This window comes from Equus przewalskii, chromosome 21 (genome assembly GCF_037783145.1).
Source record: "Equus przewalskii isolate Varuska chromosome 21, EquPr2, whole genome shotgun sequence".
NCBI classification, from domain to species: domain Eukaryota; kingdom Metazoa; phylum Chordata; class Mammalia; order Perissodactyla; family Equidae; genus Equus; species Equus przewalskii.
Genome location: NC_091851.1, coordinates 47965596 through 47985100, shown reverse-complemented (window position 1 = coordinate 47985100; position 19505 = coordinate 47965596). Strand labels below are relative to the sequence as shown.

General features: G+C 54.4%; 2 protein-coding genes across 5 annotated transcripts in view; one reads left to right on the top strand and one right to left on the bottom strand.

Annotated features, from left to right (window-relative positions):
* The window catches only part of SS18L1 (SS18L1 subunit of BAF chromatin remodeling complex), a 32810-nt gene extending 23925 nt beyond the window's left edge, over positions 1-8885 (bottom strand). For 2 of the 4 annotated variants that reach the window (XM_070587695.1, XM_070587697.1), the window contains exons 1-2: positions 8687-8819; positions 1021-3970 (exon numbers count right to left, since the gene is read on the bottom strand). Coding sequence is in view for 2 of the 4 variants with exons in the window: in XM_070587698.1 (XP_070443799.1) it covers positions 8687-8755 (69 nt within the window). In the remaining 2 variants the exon portion in view is untranslated. Of the gene's footprint in view, positions 1-1020; positions 3971-8686 lie in introns of all 4 variants that reach the window. The other 2 variants (XM_070587698.1, XM_070587694.1) reach the window with 2 other exon arrangements.
* A 191-nt stretch (positions 8886-9076) lies between these two features.
* On the top strand, positions 9077-17937 carry PSMA7 (proteasome 20S subunit alpha 7). Its single transcript, XM_070587703.1, has 7 exons — positions 9077-9351; positions 12055-12181; positions 12891-13015; positions 13673-13795; positions 16345-16464; positions 17201-17263; positions 17714-17937. Exons 1-7 carry the CDS (start codon positions 9256-9258, stop codon positions 17804-17806), a joined length of 747 nt encoding a protein of 248 aa, XP_070443804.1. The 5' UTR covers positions 9077-9255; the 3' UTR covers positions 17807-17937.
* The last annotated feature ends 1568 nt before the right edge of the window (positions 17938-19505 follow it).

Genomic DNA, 19505 nt, shown 5'->3' with positions numbered 1-19505 from the left:
GGAAAAGTGACCATATGATCCTGCGTGGAAGGCCATTTATACAGGCACGACAACGTCAACACCAGATGTGGATCTAATTCCAAGCAGGAGGAAGCCACTCTGGGGGAACAGGGAGCAGGGAGTGCAGGCGTGTGGTGAGGAAGGGTGTGTGAAAGAGTGAAATCCCCATTTTCCATGGTCATCAGGTGAGACCAACACATGTTCCAGCCTGAATATGTGTGTCCCCCACCAAAGTCCTATGTTGAAGGCCTAACTTCCACTACGATGGCATTAGGAGCTGGGCCCTTTGGGAGGTAATTAGGGTTAGATGAGGTCAGGAGGGTGGAGCGCCCATGATGGGATCAGTGTCCTTACAGGAAGAGGAAGACACCAGAGCCCTCTCCCCCTCTCCACCATGGAAGGTCACAGTGAGAAGGTGGCCACCTGCAAGCCAGAAGCAGGTCCTCACCAAGAATCGAACCTCCTGGTACCTTGATCTCGGACTTTCAGCTTCCAGAACTGTGAGAAATAAATCTGTGTGTTTAAGCCCCGCAGTCTATGATATTTCATTACAGCAGCTGGAGCTAAGAAAACAGACAATGCGTAAAACTAAAAATGCTCAAGAAGCAGCCACTTGGTTTAGTAATGAGGGTGCTGCTGGGAAGTAGGAAACAGAGCGTGGGCTGAAAGAATTACTCCTCATTTTTAACACAAGCCCCACAGAACTGACTACGCGCAGCGTGGCTTTGAGGAGTATAAAATCTAACCTAACAACAAGAAGCCAAGTGACAGGAGAGAAACGCTGGCTCTCCCTAGGTCAGAGATTATGGATAGAGAATTCACTTCCTTTACGCATTTGCATTTATGACAATTTCTAAGATAGGCATGTCATTGTTCAAAAAAGTGATTTTAAAGATGCCTGAAGGGAGTCAGGGAGTGCCTGAGTTGGGCAGGTCCAGGCCTCATCTGACTCTTCTCTACCTAGAGTGTGTCTAAAAACGTGCCCGTAACACAAAGTTGAAAAATAAAGAAACCACTTACGCCGACTGGAGGATTAAAGATCTCGTTCTCCGTGTCTACTGCTGTCTTCTCTCGACACCGGGCTCCTAGGCTTTCTCACCAGCAGTTTTGCATTTTCCTGCATCAGAAGGCACGCCCCTCACACTCGGCTCTCTTGGGAAGACTGGTTTTCTACAGGTTCAGGGGTGACTCGTGCAGGCAAACGTCACAGAGAAGGGAGTTTGAGACTGGTGAAGTGTGCGGGCTGAAACCCACATGCCAGGTGTGGCCCATGGCCTCCCGAGGAGAGGACGCTGGGGACAGAGAACTGTGAAGGTGGCACCACCACCTGGAGGAACCAGAGGCGGGCATCAAGGGCCATGCTGGCGAGTGGAAGTGAGCTCCCCACCTCTGAAGGCCCGTCTGAGGCCTTGGTGGGCATGACAGGGAGCAGGCGAGACCACGCTCTTGCTCACAGTGGAGTGGCAGCAGTTGGTCAGAGTTGGGCAGAGACCAATGTGAGCACACATCTGCTTGGCGCCATATGGCAGCAGTGTGTCAAATGTGATCTCGGCAGCAGGCGCCCTGGGAGGCACCTGGAGATGACATGCGAGCTGGAGCTCGAAAGCTGCCCAGAAGCGCACAGGTGAAGATGGGAGAAAGGGCAGCCCAGGTAGAGGGCGCAGTGCATGCAAAGGCATGGTGGAGCAGGGCACGACCAGGAACGGAGACAAGTGCCGGGAGCTGGAGACGAGGCTGTGGAGTGCCAGAGCGGACGACCGTGGGGTAGCTGGAGATGGCAGTCCTGTGCCCAGTGAAGTGAGGGGGACTTTCTCAACCACAGCCTGGGCTGACTGCAGAGGCTGACGGGACCAAGGTCACGATGCACGTGGGCACGTCTGTTTCACGCTGCTGCATGACAAAGCTGCCCACACGCTGTGGTTAAAACAACCATTTCCTAGTTCTCATGATCCTGGGCTGTCTGGGCGCGTCTGCTGCTGGTCTCACGTGGGCTCACCACTGGAGTCGGTGGGGTGCTGACCTTGTGGGAAAGCTGGGGGGCCTGTGCCTCTTTCTCCATGTGGTCATCCTGGTGGTCTCAGGGCTCCCAGGGGGCAGCCCCCGTGCACAAGCACTTATCAAGCCTCTGTTGTGTCACGCTGGCTGATGTCCCAGTGGTCAGAGTGTCACGAGGCCAAGCCCAGTGTCCACGTGGGAGCAGGAACACGGGGCACAGAGGTGAGAGATGTCACTCCCGTCTCCGGAACAAGCTACCACGCAGGCTTTACAAAGGCTTGGGATTGGCTGTGAGGGAATCGACGAGCAACAGGCTTGGAGGGCCGGGGCACGCTTCCCACGGACATCCCACAGTGAGAACACGTAGGCCAGGAGGCAGGGCTGGCACAGGGGACAGGCCTGGAACTGCTCAGGCCACACGGGCAGTCCTGACTGGGTGGGGAAGGACGACAGAGACTGGGAAAGGGGAGGGACTGGGGGTCCCAGAGCCCACAAAGAGAGTAGGGGACAGGGGCTGGGGCCACTGGGTAAAGGCGGGTGAGGATCTCTGAAGAGTGAGCAGACCCCATGACAAGCCGGGTGTGGCCCTGGAAGGGGGGCACAGAGAGATCTGGGAGTTCGAGGATCACTGCTCACGGGGGGCTCAGGTCACCCCACAATGGGCAGGGCAGAAAGATCCGTCACAATGGCCTTGTGGCTGTTCTTTTAATTAACAAAGATTTGTTGCTTTCTGTCTAAAGGGGAAGAGGCTCACGGGCGTGCTGAAGTTCAGGTAGCCCCAAGTGAGCGGTGGGCCTCGTGCCGCCCACCCGAGGCCACCAGAGCTAGCCAACCCCTGCTCCTTCTGGACGCATCCCCCCTCACTGTGCAAACACATGGAGACGTTCCCTTCCCACTGGTCTACGTCATGCCCTTTCCTCTCTGATGTCTTGGAGATGGTCCTGTATGGGTGCATAAAGATCCCACCTCACTGCTTCCTCAGCTCCAGAGAAATCCCATATGGTATTCGGTTGGTCTCCCATCTTCCACTTCTGCAAGGTGGCCGCGATGCATGCCCCACACAGGGGCAGACGCAGGTGCCAGATGAACTCCTGGGAGCAGCCTGAGGTGCAGAGGGATGAGCCCTGGCTACCTGGGCAGCTGGTTAAGCTTCACCAGAGGCTGAGCCAGTGCCCAGAAGCGCTGATGGAAGCCAACGACCCCTCTGAGCATGTACCCAACTGCAGAGTATGTGAATTAGGTGTGTGGGTTTCAAAAACCCAAACCTTACATACATGCAGTGTCCTTGGGAGGAGCTGGGCCTGCCTATGGTCCAACCTCTGTGTTTGACACACATATCCAACTTCCAAAAAACTCTCAGGACACTGTGAAACATACTTAACGTTACTGCAACAGGAAACACACTTTCATCTTCCTCAGGCCATGCAGGAGTCATTTCTCGTCTTCAGTGTTGGGGATACTTACAAACGTGTGACCACAGCACAGCAAAACCACTCTGCGCCTGTGAGAGCTCCTGCACTGGAGAGGGAGGTGCGCACTGCATTAAACCCGCCACGGCTGGACCCAGACAGCTACACTGTCTGCTTCACACAACTGTGGACCTGGAGACGGCTTCCTGCAGCTCAGAATGGAACCCTCACCTCCCTTTCAGAATGCTACTGACAAATTCTGGCCAAACGTCTGATCCAGAGGCTGAAGACGATCAGTTACAATGCTGAGCACCTTCCTGTGCCAGGCGACATCGTCTAACCAGAAGATGACCTGTGAGCTCACACGTCACCCTCATTTAAAACAAGGAAGCTGAGGCGCAGAAGGCTACGCTTGGCTATCAGCAGAACAAGAATTTGAGCCCAGGAAGCCCCCCAGCTCCATGGAGTCCCCATCCTTGACCCCAGGGCCCCTGACCCCACAGCGATCTCCAACTGAAGAGAAACATGAGGAGCCCACAGCAACTGGCACTCTGCACAGGAACCACCTGTTGGCCAAGGAGAAGGAGACCTCGTTACAGGAGCCCTCTCTGCACAGACATCTAGTACCTTCTCCCTCTTGACTCTTGTCCCATTCACACGGCAGGGTGCGCTTGAGGTGCACGCATGGATCAGGCAGTCAAGACTAGCCCACCCTCCCTCCGGGTCCTGCAGGGTTAGGGACATCAGTGCTAGGCCCCCCGCACTCCTGCATCTGTGCGGTTGGGCATGGCAGTTCTTCACTCGCAGCCACGGGGGCCCAGGGAAGCTGTCTCTGACTCCAAGCACAGAGGAGCAGGTGCCCAGGCCCTGACCCCCTGGCCGGGGAACAGGTTGGGGGCATAGGGCCAGAGCCAAGAGGAGAGAACCAACGGGGACCCCTGTTAGCAAGTGCTGCCCCTCTCCCTGCCACCAGACCACACACACAGCTACTGCATGGAAGACGGACGCAGGTGCTGGACGAGGCAGGCGACCGCTTTAGAACGGAGAGGGGTAAGAGGGATGCGGGGTGGCCACCACGCCTTATCCAGAGCTTCCTGGTCCTCCAGGCTGGAGGGGCTCCTGAGGGCTGGGCAGCAGGCAGGCAGCACACCTTCTTTGGAGTGTCCAGCAGGAGGGCTCTTGCCAGGTTTTACTGGGCAGAGGGGACAGAGGCCTGGGTGTGGCTGTTCCCTCCTGGAGGACGTGCTGCCCTGCCCGCAGGGGCTGCAGCTGGAGCCTCTGCAGTGCTCAGGTCCGAGGGCACTCCAGTGACTTGCGGAGCGGTGCCCTCACTGGTCAGCATTTCAAGACACACAAGTCGACAAAGAAGCCACCAAGAGCTGGCACACAGCACCCCAGCCCCAGCGTCTCCTGCCGCTCTGCGGGGGCCCGTCCTCACCCCTCCCCAGGGCTGGCCCCCAGGACCGGAGTGAGGGTACACGGCCCCTTCCCATCCCTAGGGATCCTTCCCCGGGGCCTCTGCTCACTGGGGAGAAGGCGCCTTCAGTAATAACTGCCTAAAAGGATCAAGTGGCCCCCAAACCATTTGCAGTGGCAGAGACAGCTTTAATTTTAAAATGGCCAATTTGCCTTCCTTCCCAAATCAGCCCACGTTCTTTAAGACAAGGAGCTCCAGGCCTGAGAGAGAAGAGGGCACCCACCCCCCACCCAGATGGCCAGCCCCCACCCCTGTGCTCCTCACCCTCCTGCCCCTGGGCATGGAGGACAGTGCGGCGAGGCTGGTCCGGCTTCGGCCACTCCCTGGCTCTCGGACCCAGCACGGCACCCACCCTCACTGGTCTCACTTTCCTAAACTACACGCAGATGCCCACCTGCCTATCAGCTCCGCCCACTCCCACTGAGCTCGTCTTCCTGGCACAAAGTACTGGGGGTAAGAGGGACGAGACACCATTCCCACCCTCCACCCAAGGAAGCAAATTAAGAATACCAACAACAAACAGTAACAACAGAACTTACATTTATTAAGCAACTACAATGTGCCAAGCAGCAAGGAACCAACAGCACGCCAGCCAAAGCCAACACCCAGGGACTCCCTCCAATGTACCCAAGCGCAGCCTCACGGTCCACGGAGATGGCCGCAGCGCCCCCCCCCCCCCACCACCAATGGTGTTGGGAGCACAGAGCTGGGTGGCCAGGATTCCCTGGTCCCAAACCAGGGGACAGCGGCACGCGGCAGGTTGCAGCCTGCAGGCCAGCTAGCCAGGTACAAGGGCCACTGGATTCTGCTGGCACACTACCCACCTCCACCTCAGAGTCCCCAGCACAGTCACGTCCCCTGTGGGTCTCAGCAAAGTGCAGTTCCACCTCTGCCTCAGCCCACACTAAAACTGTGCTTGGCCACCGCAGGCTCCACCGCCCAGCATGCGGCCCAGGCTCCCAGGGCAGGCCGGCTCTCCCTGCCCTCCCAGCACTGGTCCCCGTACCTGCTCCATGCAGACCACAGGCAGGACCACCGGTGACTCCCTCCTTCTTCCAGACCCTTCCCACCTCTGCTCCTTGGTTCTCCTTGTCTGGAATACCCCTCCCCATGCATCCTCTGTCACAGGTTGAATTGTGTCCCTCAAAACGGTATGTTCAAGTCCTAACCCCAGTACCTGTCAATGTGACCTTATTTGGAAATAGGATCTTTGCAAATGGAACCAGGTTCAGATGAGGTCATACAGGGTTAGGGTGGGCCTTACATCCTATGACTGGTGTCCTTATGACAAGAGGGAAACTTGGACACAGAGACAGGCACAGAGGAGAAGACACACGAAGACAGGGGCAGAGACTGGGGTGATGCGTCTAAAAGACAAGCAACACCAGGGACTGCCAGACCACTAGAGTCTCGGAGAAAGCACAGAACACACCCTCCCCCACAACCCCAGGAAGCATCCAACCTGACAGCACCTTGATTTTGGACTTCTGGCCTCCAGAACTGTGAGAAAATAAATTTCTGCTATTTTAAAACACCCAGTTCGGGGTAATCTGTTACGACAGCCCCAGGAAATGAACCCATCTGCCTCTCCCAAACACTGCCCCTGACAGACCCAGCATCACAGAGGCCCCAGGATGTACTGGGCACTAACTGAGCCGAGCATTGTGCCAGGCTGGAGACACAGCAAAGAATAAATCAGTGGCATGCAAACTTGGGAGCCCAAGCAATGCATCAAGGTGCTACGCTCACCGCATGGCCACCGAGAGCACGAAGGAGGGCACATCCGAGCGGAGGCTCGAAGGCTGAGTAGGCGTTTGTCTGACAAATTCCTACCTAGATACACTCTAAGGACTCAGTGTACCTTTCCTGCTCTCACTATCAAGCAGGCTTCTGAGGCACCCCTGGCTTTTCTCAACGCTCTGAGCACGAGCACAGGCTGTGCAACACAGCTCGCGCCCTTCTCAAACCGCCAGTAAAAGAGCCCTCGGTACGCGTATTCACTGTGAGAACAGTAGGACGTGTCCATGGAGTGCTGGCCCCACCAGATCAAACCAGATGACAGCTAAACTGAGGACCGACCGGCTGTGAAGGGTCAGCAGGCCAGTGTTCTGCCCTGGGGTGCCGGCCGCAGGTCTCCCTCTTTCTGATCTGATGTTTGGGGGCAATGTTCTAACATTTGGGGAGCTTTAGTAGGGGCTGGGTGCAAAGTGCAAATAACTGGATAACCGTGAAGCCAAAGGCGGCTTCGGGAACAGTGATGTGCTCATCACACCTAAGCTCCAAAGGGCCCGGTGCCAAGAGACCCCTCGGACGGCCCACCAGTGCCTCTGAACCAAGCGCCTGACGCTCAGCCTAGCCCGGTGTCCCCAAACCAGGTGTCATGCTTACAGCAGACTCTGGAGCCGATGTCTGGGTTAACTCCAGGTACCACCACTTACCAGCAAGGCACTCAGCCTCCCTGTGCCTCAGTTTCCTTATCTACACAATGGGGACGACAGTAACTACCACGAGGAATTAAATGAGTTAACATCTGCAAAGCCCTTAGAACAGAACCTGGTATGCAGTAAGCACCACATGATGTTTACTAAACAAAAAAAGGTCCCACTTTTAAGTCTCTACGTCTGCTGCTCCTCAAATCATCTCTTTCCTGTTGAGTTTCCTGAGACACCTCATGTGTCAAAACCAGCCACAGCAAAGGCAGTCTCGGAACAGACAGGAGCCGAGCACAAGGCAGGTCGTCACAGTGAACGCCCCTGGGGAAACACGCTCATAGGAACCAGGGCAAGCCCCCCAGGAATCCGGAGATTAGAAAAGAAATCACCGCAGCTATCAAACACGTCGAGAAAATTCAAACGGGACGGGCTAACACTGATCTTCTTCTGAACTTGTCTTCTAAAGAGAAACCACAGGAAACTTAAAATCTCAATTCCCAAACTTAAGACTTTTGTTAAAGGTGTCCCCAAACCCAAGTAAAAGTTATCTCTAGAAAACCACAAGGCCAAACTTAGAGAACTCGGGGAAAGGCTGGAAAGAGAAGCTGTAAAGTTGCTGCTAGGTGAGGAGGCGGCCGCCCGGTGTCACGCGGAAAAGCAACTTCGCTCGCGCACAAGAGCCTGGAAGCTTGGCCAGCAGGTCAAGCCCGAGGGGGTGCGCGCTCCCTAAAGGGCTGCAGGGCTGCTGGAACGCCGTCCCACACTTGGGACGCGCCCTTTGGTGCCTTAGAGTGCCAGCACCTTAGCAAGGCGACAGGCGTGGCCGGCTGCTGAGCCAGGGCCCGGGCGCTCCGTGCGCCCGGCGCTCCCTCCACTCGCCGCGCTGCACACAGGGGCCAGGGGCCGCCCGCCGCGCTGCGCCACCGCCTTCGCCTTCGCCAACCAGGCGGGTCCCCGCAGCCACCTGATCCCGCCGCCCCCGGCCTCAAAGGCTGTGGGTCCCCAATGCGCCCGGCACGGCCCGGGACTGTTCTCTGCCTGGCCCCGCGGACACCACGGCTCGGGCACCATCCCGCGGACACCACTCAGCAAACACCACCCCGTGGACACCACCCGGCGGACACCACCTCTCGGACACCATCCCGCGGGCGTCCGGCCCCGCCGCCCTGCGCCCCTGCCCGCGGCCCCCGCGCGCCCCCGACCAAGCTGGCGCAGGCTGGCCGCAGAGCGCGCGCGGGGCCCCGCCGGGGTCGCGGTCGGCGGCGGCGCCCCGGCTTTGTTCGCGTCCCGCGCCCGCCGGCTGCCCGCGCCCCGGCCCCGCGCGCCCGCCCGCACCACGCGGCCCCCGGCCCCGGCCCGCGCCCCCGGCCCACCTTCTGGATGGTTTGCTGTGTGACCTCCCCTTTGCCTCTCGGCCGTGCGGACGCGAAGGCCACCGACATGGTCACGGGCCCGGGCTCAGCCCGAGATCATCGGGGTTCCTTCTCCGGCTGCGCTCCGCGGCCCGAGGTGCTCATTCTCCGCAGTCGCTGGGGGGCGGGGGGCGCGGGGGGTGCCGCGCCGTGGGCTCGTCCGCCCCTCCGCCGACACGCCGCCCCCGGTCCCGCCGCGCCGCTGCGCCGCGCGACCCCCGCCCCCCAGGAGCAGCCTCGCGCGGCGCCCCCGAGCGGCCGCCCCGCGCCCCGCGCCCGGCCCGCCGCCGCCGCGCCTCCCCCCCGCGTCCGGCCGCCGTTGGTTCGGCCTAGCCCCGCCCCGGCGCGCGCACGTCCGCCCGACGCCGCCTGACGCGCCGACGCCGCCATACGCCAGCGGCGCAATTGGCGGCGCCGGGGACGGGCGGGCGCGCGGCGCGGGCGCAGCGGCGTCGTGAATCGCGGGCCGCGCCGGCGGTGAGTGTGCGCTTTTCCCGGTCCGGCCGCGCCGCGCCGCTCGCTCCGCCGGCATGAGCTACGACCGCGCCATCACCGTCTTCTCGCCCGACGGCCACCTCTTTCAAGTGGAGTACGCGCAGGAGGCCGTGAAGAAGGGCTCGACCGCGGTGAGCGGCCCGCCGGCCCGGCCTGCGCGCCCCCGCGGAGGCTGGCGGAAGCGGGCCTGCCGGGGGCCTGGCTGGGGCGGCCGGGGTCTCAGCTGGGGGAGGCCGGGACGCGGGGCACGGCCTGAGCGGTCGTGGGCGCGGCTGTGGACAGAGTGGGGTGTCGGGGGGCTTGGCGTGGCCCTCGCTCCCGGCGGGCTGGGCCCGGGTGCGCCTTGCCGGCGAGCTTCCCCCGAGTGGCTGCGCGGACGGCCTCCTCCGGGCTGTGGGGCGGCTTTGCTTGGATTGGCCTTTCGGGGTTCGCCCCGGGGCGCCAGTTGAGCGCAGAGAGGTCGGGGCGTTGGTGTTCCTAGAGGAGACAGGGAGCGGGCTCGTTTGGGAACGGGTGTTGGCGCCTGCTTGCGCTCGTCACACGGGTTTTCGCGCAGGGCGAGCGTGGGCTCTGTTTGCTGGTGATTCGTGCCGGGTGCTTTGAAGACCAGCGAGGCCTGCGTCCGCGGTGCATCAGAGAGCCAGCTTCCTTTCTTTCAGCGTCTCCGGAGCGTGTGAGCGCCCGGGGTGACGGCCATCTTGGCGGGCCACCTTTGCCCCGGCCCCGGGAGCTCGGTGCGGCCGCGCTCAGGCGCCCCGGGCGAACGGAGGTGCGGGCGCGGCGCCGGGCGGCCCGGCTGGCTGCTCTGGCTGCGAATGTTAAGCAAGCACGTGACTTAGGTGAACTGCGCCCGGACAGCTCCGGGTTAGGGGCCGTCCCCCACCAGGGAGAGCGGCTGTCCTCGAGGTCAGGTGGGCTTCGAGAACAAAGCGGGGCAGGTTCTCGGTGTCGGCCTGCCGCTCCCAGGGCGGGCGGCTGCTGACGGGCTCCCTCCTGGGCCTCGCTGCTCTGAGCGCTCCACTGCGTTGGGCAGTGCGCCGTCCCATCGTCCCCTTGCCTGGGCGCCTGTACCTCTCATTTCGACCACCGGTTGAAATTTAAATTCATGGTGTCTTTGAGACACTGTCAGTTTGCTTGTTGGTCACACTGTACGATAGTTTTAATTTTTATCTTCTGGTATTTCAGAGGTATGACAGGCAGAGAGAAGGCACACAAGATTCTGTGAATTTTGAACTGTTTCTCATTTTCTTGATCTGTTTTGAAACGAAGGCTCCAAATCCATCGTGTGCCCTAACTCAGCTTAAAGAGACTGGAAGGGTCGTTGGCCCCCCTCCTCCCACCCGCAGGACTACCGTGGGACAGCCCGGGTGGCTGGCTTTGCCTTGCACCCCTGGGCCTGGCTGCCTTTCCCTCGGGGAATTTTGAAGATGACGTATGACAGCATATGAGAAAGCTCCTTGAAATCTGAAACACTGCAGACCAGCGCTTCTTAACCCCGGGTGATTGTGCACCCCAGGGGGCAGTTGGCAACGTGTGCAGACATGTTTCCTTGTCCAGGATGGGGGAGAGGCACTACTGGCAGCTGGGGCTGGAGGCCGGGGTGACGTTAAACGCCTTACAGTGCTTGGCACAGCCCTCTTTGACTCTAATCAAAGAATTCGCAGGCCCTAGTGGCCACCGTGCTGAGGCTGAGAAACTGCTGTAGACAAAGAGGGGATGTTGGTTTTCCAAACGATTGTCCCATTTGTCTGCTCCCGCCGTGATTGTGGAGTTCACTGGCCATTAGTGATTTTTCCCTGTTTCTAATACATCCCTCGGGCCTCTACGGTGTCAGCCATAAACAGAGAGCAGTTCACACCTGTAATACTTGACACAGTTGTCCACCTGGTGGCAAATCAGGCCTTCTCCACAGCTGTGCACACTGGTGTGCGATAGTGCAGGAGAGAGCGGGGCAGGGTGTAGTGTAATTTCACCACTACAGAAACGCTGCTTGAATGTTGGGCTCTCAGGCTTAAAGGCGCCATCCATTGGACTCTTGGATTTACTGGGTTGGATTGATAAATATACATATACACGTTTACTATATGGTAGTTAATTTTTAGTTGTATTATAATTGGAACTACCTATCAGTATTTTAAGCCACATGACTAGGCACCTAGGTCACGATACCTGAGCTAGCTCTGCTGTCAATACCCATGGTTTGCAGGGTGTGGTGCCCACAGCAGTGGTCTGAGGAGTGGGGGGAGGGATGTGTGGGGACTGCTATCCCTAGGGTATTCATGTCTGCTCTTAGTGCTCTGTGACTGGTGACAAACTCTCATGTCACTTTTTGGGGGGGGGGGTGAGAAAGATTGGCCCTGAGGAAGATTGTTGCTGAGCTAACATCTATACCAGTCTTCCTCTGTTTTATATGTGAGATGTGGCCACAGCATGGCTTGATGAGCAGTGCGTAGGTCCACACCCTGGATCTGAACCCATGAACCCTCTGTGGCCGAAGTGGAGGGTGTGAAATTAACCACTACGCCACTGTGCTGGCCCCTAATGCCACTTTTTTTTTTTTTTTGAGGAATATTAGGCCTGAGCTAACATCTGCTGCCAGTCCTCCTCTTTTTGCTGAGGAAGACTGGCCCTGAGCTAACATCCATGCTTATCTTCCTCTACTTTATATGTGGGACGCCTGCCACAGCATGGCTTGCCAAGCGGTACCATGTCAGCACCTGGGGTCCAAACCGGTGAACCCCGGGCCGCTGAAGCGGAATGTATGCACTTAACCGCTGCGCCACTGGGCCGGCCCCTAATGTCACTTTTTTAAGTGCTGTTGATTTTTATTGAAGGTTGGCGTTCGAGGAAAAGACATTGTTGTTCTTGGTGTGGAGAAGAAGTCAGTGGCCAAACTGCAGGATGAAAGAACCGTGCGGAAGATCTGTGCTCTGGATGACAATGTGTGCATGGCATTCGCAGGTGAGCCTGGGGCCGGTGCTGTCCCTCCGTGGCTCGGCAAAGACCTGAGCTTTGGAGGTTAGCCTAATGGGTGGGTTATTGAGAGACATGTGAACTGGGTGAGCTGAAATCATTTAAAAGAAGAGATTGGGGCCTTTAAGAAAAGGTTTGGCAATGGTTTGGTGGGGAGGGTCTCTCCTCCCCAGGTGGCTCCCCATGTGCTATCATTAGCACAGGGGCTAAATGAATAGACACCCCCAGGTTGAGGGGGCTGTGTTGTTGCCTCCACTGCGGCTGCCAGCCCGACGCTGGCTGTAGTCAGTCCAGAGAAGGGTACGGCTCTCAGCAGCTAACTGTGCCCAGGGTGTGGAGGGAGCTGGACAGCGCCTGCTGTCAGGGCGTGCAGTGTCTTCAGCACTCGCGTGGTTTACCTGCTGCCTCCCTCGGTAGGTCCAGTTTAGGAAGATCCCATTTCACCTAAACTGGAGATTCACTTGCGTTGTCAAAGGATTAGTGTGTTTAAATACGGTCCAACACACGCTGTTCCTTGTACACCCAGCTTTCTCTGAGAAGCTCACAGAAGCTGATCGTTCCCCCGTTGTCACTCAGAATGACCTCAGTGCTGGGTTTCACAGGACTGGTTTTGGAATCTTTGCCAAAGGGTACTGCTGTCTGCGATTAGACTGGATGAGGTGTGGCTCAGGTGGGATCCTCTTTGCCATTGTTGCAGGCCTCACTGCCGACGCGAGGATAGTCATCAACAGGGCCCGGGTGGAGTGCCAGAGCCACCGGCTGACTGTGGAGGACCCAGTCACCGTGGAGTACATCACCCGCTACATTGCCAGTCTGAAGCAGGTGGGTGCCCACCTGCCCGTGACCACGTCTTGCTAGGAGCAGACACTGCTTTGTCACGGAAGGTGTCCTACTACGGTACTGCGCGTGGATGTTAGCCCGCGTCACTAGGGGACTCAGAAAACTGCACCTGTTCCGTGCACGGTCCCATCCTTACTTGGACGTGTATAATTTACTATAGCTTGTCCATTTTGGCGGCATTGTTCTGTTCTCATTTGGTGACATGGCGCAGTCCAAATTCCTGTTTCTAGAGGGCAATGATAGAGTTTTTATCTTGCCACCACCAAGCAGTTGAAAGGGGGCTGAACCCCGTCCCCCAGTGAGATGCTAGTTGTCTTTAAACCCAACTGTAGCCAGAATGTGTATATGTCATCAAAATAATTCCACATAGCCTCACTTGGGCTCCATGGTGCAATTCTGGTCATAGGAGTGTCTTTTTCCAAGAATGAAAATACAGAAAAGAAAGGAGGAATGCTGAAAACTATTGGCTGATTTCATTTATCATTTGAATTGAAAATAACTGCGAGTGGTCTTAGTAGTTTCTTTTCATCCATCCACTCAAAGCAGAGCTCAGAATGTCACATGGATGTAACTTAGTGTGGGTTCTGTGGGGCCTTTGGGGCTACGAAGACAGTGTTAACGTGTTTCTTTTTCCGCCAGCGCTACACGCAGAGCAATGGGCGCAGGCCGTTTGGCATCTCCGCCCTCATTGTGGGTTTTGACTTTGATGGCACCCCCAGACTCTATCAGACTGATCCCTCGGGCACATACCATGCTTGGAAGGTGAGTCTGACAAAACAGAGGGGCTTGGGGCTTTAGAGGCCACTGGGAGGAACTGGGGCCTAGTCTTATAGATGCACGTGCACACACACACCACCTGTTTCTTCCACAACGCTCCTGCTGACATGGACACAAAGAAGTCATTAAACATTGCTGTTTGGGAGAAAGTCAAAGGACAGTGAGGTGTAAGAATACACGGCCTACATATACGACAAACCCATAGCCAACATCATACTCAATGGACAAAAACTGAACCCCATCCCCCTGAAAACAGGAACGAGACAAGGATGCCCTCTATCACCACTCTTATTTAACATAGTACTGGAGGTCCTGGCCAGAGTAATCAGGCCAGAAAAAGGAATAAAAGGAATCCAAATAGGGAGGGAAGAAGTGAAACTCTCGCTGTTTGCAGACGACATGATCTTATATATAGAAAACCCCAAAGAATCCATTGGAAAACTGTTAGAAGTAATCAACAACTACAGCAAAGTTGCAGGGTATAAAATCAATTTGCATAAATGAGTAGCATTTCTATACTCCAGTAATGAACCAACAGAAAAAGAACTCAAGAATACAATACCATTCACAATCGCAACAAATTTAACTAAGGAAGTGAAGGACCAATATAATGAAAATTACAAGGCCTTTCTGAGAGAATTGGATGACAACATAAGAAGATGGAAAGACATTCCATGTACATGGATTGGAAGAATAAACATAGTTAAAATGTCCGTTCTACCTAAAGCAATCTACAGATTCAACGCCATCCCAATCAGAATCCCAATGACATTCTTTACAGAATTAGAACAAAGAACCCTAAAATTCATATGGGGCAACAAAAGACCCCGAATTTCTAAAGCAATCCTGAGAAAAAAGAACAAAACGGGAGGCATCACAATCCCTGACTTCAAAACATACTACAAAGCTACAGTAATCAAAACAGCATGGTACTGGTACAAAAACAGATGCACAGATCAATGGAACAGAATTGAAAGCCCAGAAATAAAACCACACATCTGTGGACAGCTTATCTTTGACAAAGGAGCTGAGGGCATACAATGGAGAAAAGAAAGTCTTTTCAACAAATGGTGCTGGGAAAACTGGAAAGCCACATGTAAAACAATGAAAATTGACCATTCTTTTTCACCATTCACCAGAATAAACTCAAAATGGATTAAAGACCTAAAGGTGAGACCTGAAACCATGGAAGAAAACATAGGCAGTACACTCTTTGACATCAGTATTAAAAGGATCTTTTCGGACACCGTGCCTTCTCAGAGAAGGGAAACAATAGAAAGAATAAACAAATGGGACTTCATCACATTAAAGAGCTTCTTCAAGGCAAATGAAAACAGGATTGAAACAAAAAAACAACCCACTAACTGGGAAAAAATATTTGCAAGTCATATATCTGACAAAGGCTTAATATCCATAATATATAAAGAACTCTCGCAACTCAACAACAAAACATCAAACAACCCAATCAAAAAATGGGCAGGAGACATGAACAGACATTTCTCCAAAGAAGATATACTGATGGCCAATAGGCACATGAAAAGATGCTCATCATCCCTGATCATCAGGGAAATGCAAATCAAAACTACACTAAGATATCACCTTACACCCGTTAGAATGACAAAAATATCTAAAACTAATAGCAACAAATGTTGGAGAGGTTATGAAGAAAAAAGAACCCTCATACACTGCTGGTGGGAATGCAAACTGGTGCAGCCACTATGGAAAACAGTATGGAGATTCCTCAAAAAATTAATAATAGAACTACCATACGATCCAGCCATCCCACTACTGGGTATTTATCCAAAGAGCTTGAAGTCAGCAATCCCAAAAGTCCTATGCACCCCAATGTTCACTGCAGCATTATTTACAATAGCCAAGACGTGGAAGCAACCTAAGTGTCCAGCAACAGACGAATGGATAAAGAAGATGTGGTACATATATACAATGGAATACTACTCAGCTGCAAAACAACAAAATCATTCCATTTGCAATAACATGGATGGACCTTGAGGGAATTATGTTCAGTGAAATAAGCCAGCGAGAGAAGGATAATCTGTGTATGACTCCACTCATATGAGGAATTTAAAATTATGGACTAAGAAGAGTTTAGTGGATACCAGGGGAAAGGTGGGGTGGGGGGTGGGCACAAAGGGTGAAGTGGTGCACCTACAACATGACTGACAAACATTAATGTACAACTGAAATTTCACAAGATTGTAACCTATCAATAACTCAATAAAAAAAAAAAAAGGATACACGGCCTAAAGTAAAACTACCTGTGTGTCTTTCAATAATGAAATACAAGTAGAATCCCATCCTTGGTAAGAATCACACCAACTCCAAGTAGCCCTTTGTGAAAGCAAGCCATTGAGCAGGGCTGGGGCCCAGGCCCACTTCCCTCCAGACTGCCTCTTGCTACTGCACATGGGAGAGCGGCTGGGGCAGTGGCTGGCTGGCCTGCATGGGTGGCTGTCTTCTCAGGCTGGCTCTGGATCGTCATGCCCTGCACTGTGTAACACACGTTTCTGTTTCAGGCCAATGCCATAGGCCGGGGTGCCAAGTCAGTGCGTGAATTTCTGGAGAAGAATTATACTGACGAAGCCATTGAAACAGACGATCTGACCATTAAGCTGGTTATCAAGGCCCTTCTGGAAGTAAGTTTGCATTTGAAATCTGGGCAAGATGGTGAAGTCACATCTGAGTGGTGGTTCTTGGGCTCGGCAAAATGGACAGCACAGAACTGGGTGACTGATGTGTGGGCAACAAGGAAGGAGGGAGCAAGGGCACCAACAGTAATGCTGGGATACCTGAGGGCTTGCTGTGCTGGGCACCGCTCGGCACTTTGTCAGCTCCCTTATACGACTGAGGCAGTCAAGGCACCAAGAGGCATAAGCGGCTGCCCAAGAGCAAACAGCTCACAGCCACCACTCAACCTGGCTGCGGCTCGAGCTGCTGCTGGAGTCAGGGAGATGGAAAGAAAACTGGGAGTAATGCTCGGGAGTGGCGAGGGCTTGGGCTTTGTCAAGACCACGGAGGTGCTTGCAGGTGAAGCCCCAGAGGCTGAGGGGGTAGTTGGGGGGCCAGGCCGGAGTCCAGAGGTTGGAGCTCAGTGGTGGGAAAGGGGAGAGTTGTGAGCACGGCTACTGTGCAAGAAGGACCAGCGATTCGGCCCAAGTCTGACTGCCAGGAGACAGGCAGGGGGTGCAGGTGTCCCAGATGACTGCACATGACGTGCAGTTAGGACAAAAGCTTTGGGTGCTGGGACTTCTCGCCCCCTCTCCTCGTGTGGCAGTGCTGGGCTCGGGTGCACACACTGTCGTGAGTGGTGCTTGGAGACCTGTTTGGTCCCGAGGTGGGAGAGGCATCTAATGTTCTCCTCTTCCCTCCAAGGTGGTTCAGTCCGGCGGGAAAAACATCGAACTTGCTGTCATGAGGCGAGATCAACCCCTCAAGGTAATTGCCAAGTCTGTTTGCTGTCTTTACCTGTGGAGAGTTCCCCGATCAGCAGGGGCAGTACAAGCTTAGGGGCCTTCTGCTGTGGTTCAGCACTGGGAAGGAGGCTCTCCACAAATGAGCCAAAAGGAAAGCATTCCAGTGTCGTCTCCATGGCTAAAGATGGTGCTCACGCGTGCTCCCGACACACTGAAGGGCTGTCAGCAACTGCAGATTTGCTTCTGCTTTTTAATAATCGCCTATGAAAACTTAGTGATTTGATAATCTGCTTTTTAATAGGCTCTGGCTGTTGTTAACTGGATCAGGCACACGTGGCCTTGTTTACTGTAGCGGCCGCTCTGAGGTGCAGTCTGGCCAGAGTCCAAGAGCTCCCCTCCCCACATGGGGTGCTGGTGCTCTGGGCACCTTGTTTGGCTTGGGGACTAACCATAAATTCTTTTTCTTTGGTAGATTTTAAATCCTGAAGAAATTGAGAAATATGTTGCTGAAATTGAAAAAGAAAAAGAGGAAAACGAAAAGAAGAAACAAAAGAAAGCATCATGATAACGAAATCTTGCTTGTATTGATTTTTAATTCAAATCATGGATGATTTTCAAAATGACGTGTAGGCATTTCCATTCCATTATCCGTACTGTCCAAGTGTCCTACAATAAACTACCATATTTTTTAACTTTTTTAAGTGTGTGCGTCTTTTAGGTGTAATTACGATAGCTCTTTAGAACTTCCCTCACTTCTGGTCTCTGGTGCTCCTTGGTGTGAGCCTTCCGTTCTGCTGCTCATTGCCAGGCTCTAGGACAAGAAGCCACAGACTGAGGAGGGAGTCCTCCCTTGGCGTTTGTGGAAGGACTTTCAAGTCCAAGCAGTGTGCGAAGTGCGACGGGTGCTGTGCACGGCTGCAGTGGACAGGCACTCAAAATGGGTGTATAAACTCGGGTTCTTTCCTTTAGGGGTTCTAAACAGATGGACTGACTTTCGCTCCTCAGCCACCCATTCAAGTCGTCTAACATGATGTGAAGGACACAAGCACAGACAGCACTCAGTTTAAGCCCTGAACTCAGAATTTTGCAGAACAGCAGCTATATTCCTGGATTTAGTAGATTAAGACTTAAGGTAGAATACATGAAAACGTTAAGACTTGGTGGCGGCCACTCCCCCCGCTCTTGTGTTTTAGCCAGAAAGAGTGCTGTTAGCTTCCAGGCCAGCCGCAGTTTAAGTCACTGTCCTAAGGTTTGTCTTTACAGAAAAGTCCTCACCACCCCCTTTCCCTGCACAGTTTTACAAAGGGTTTTGGGTCCTCGGGCTGGCTGCTCCTGCCAACTATCAGGACTCCAGGCTCTGTTCTCTGCCTGTCTGCAGCCTCTCTTGCTCTGAGCTCTTGTTTAATGGCACATAGACATTTTTCCTCTAAAAAAGGAGTAAAGAGGCCCAGATATATTTTAACCTCAGCATAAAATGTCTAATTGTAAGGATGGTTGTCAGCATAAAACTTTCAAAGCAAGGTTAGTCACAGGTGGTAGACTGACCGGAGTAGATTCTCTAGCAGAAAATACGTTTGCTAAGTTACCTAACGAGTTTAGAGTCTGCCCTGGCTACCTGCACCCAGTGTGTACACTATGCAAGAGTTTTTTTTGGTCAAGGACATTAGTTGCAAAAAGATGGAAGGTTACCAGGAATTTGTTGGGGTTCTGAAACTGATGGCTGGGCCGAGCATTACAGGCTGACTGCCTGCTGCCCAGTCCTGCTCTGGGCCTGAGTGAAGGGAGAAGTGACAACAGCTGACTGGAGGGGCCTTATCCTCTGAGACTGCTTTTAAAAAGTGATGTGGAGAGGCCGGGCCCGTAGCATGGTGGTTAAGTTAGGCACACTCCACTTCGGCAGCCCTGGGTCATGGGTTTGGATCCTAGGCATGGACTTACACCACTTGTCAGCTATGCTGTGGCAGTGTCCCACATAAAAAAGGAGGAAGACTGGCACAGATGTTAGCTCAGGGCTAATCTTCCTCAGCACAAAAAAGGCACCTGGAAATCCATTACAGTGAAATGACACTTCAAGTCTGAAAGCAACCAGGTCTTGCTTTTCCACATGGTCCTAGGGTCCAGCCCCATAACAGGTTCGAAGGCACTGAGAACATGGGAGTTCTGGGGAGCTTGGAAGCTGCACTAAGGCAGCAAAGGGGCCACTTCTAAAGCACATTTATCTGTGAACTGAGTTTTTAAAACTAGTTTGTGTCCAAAGTGTCTGG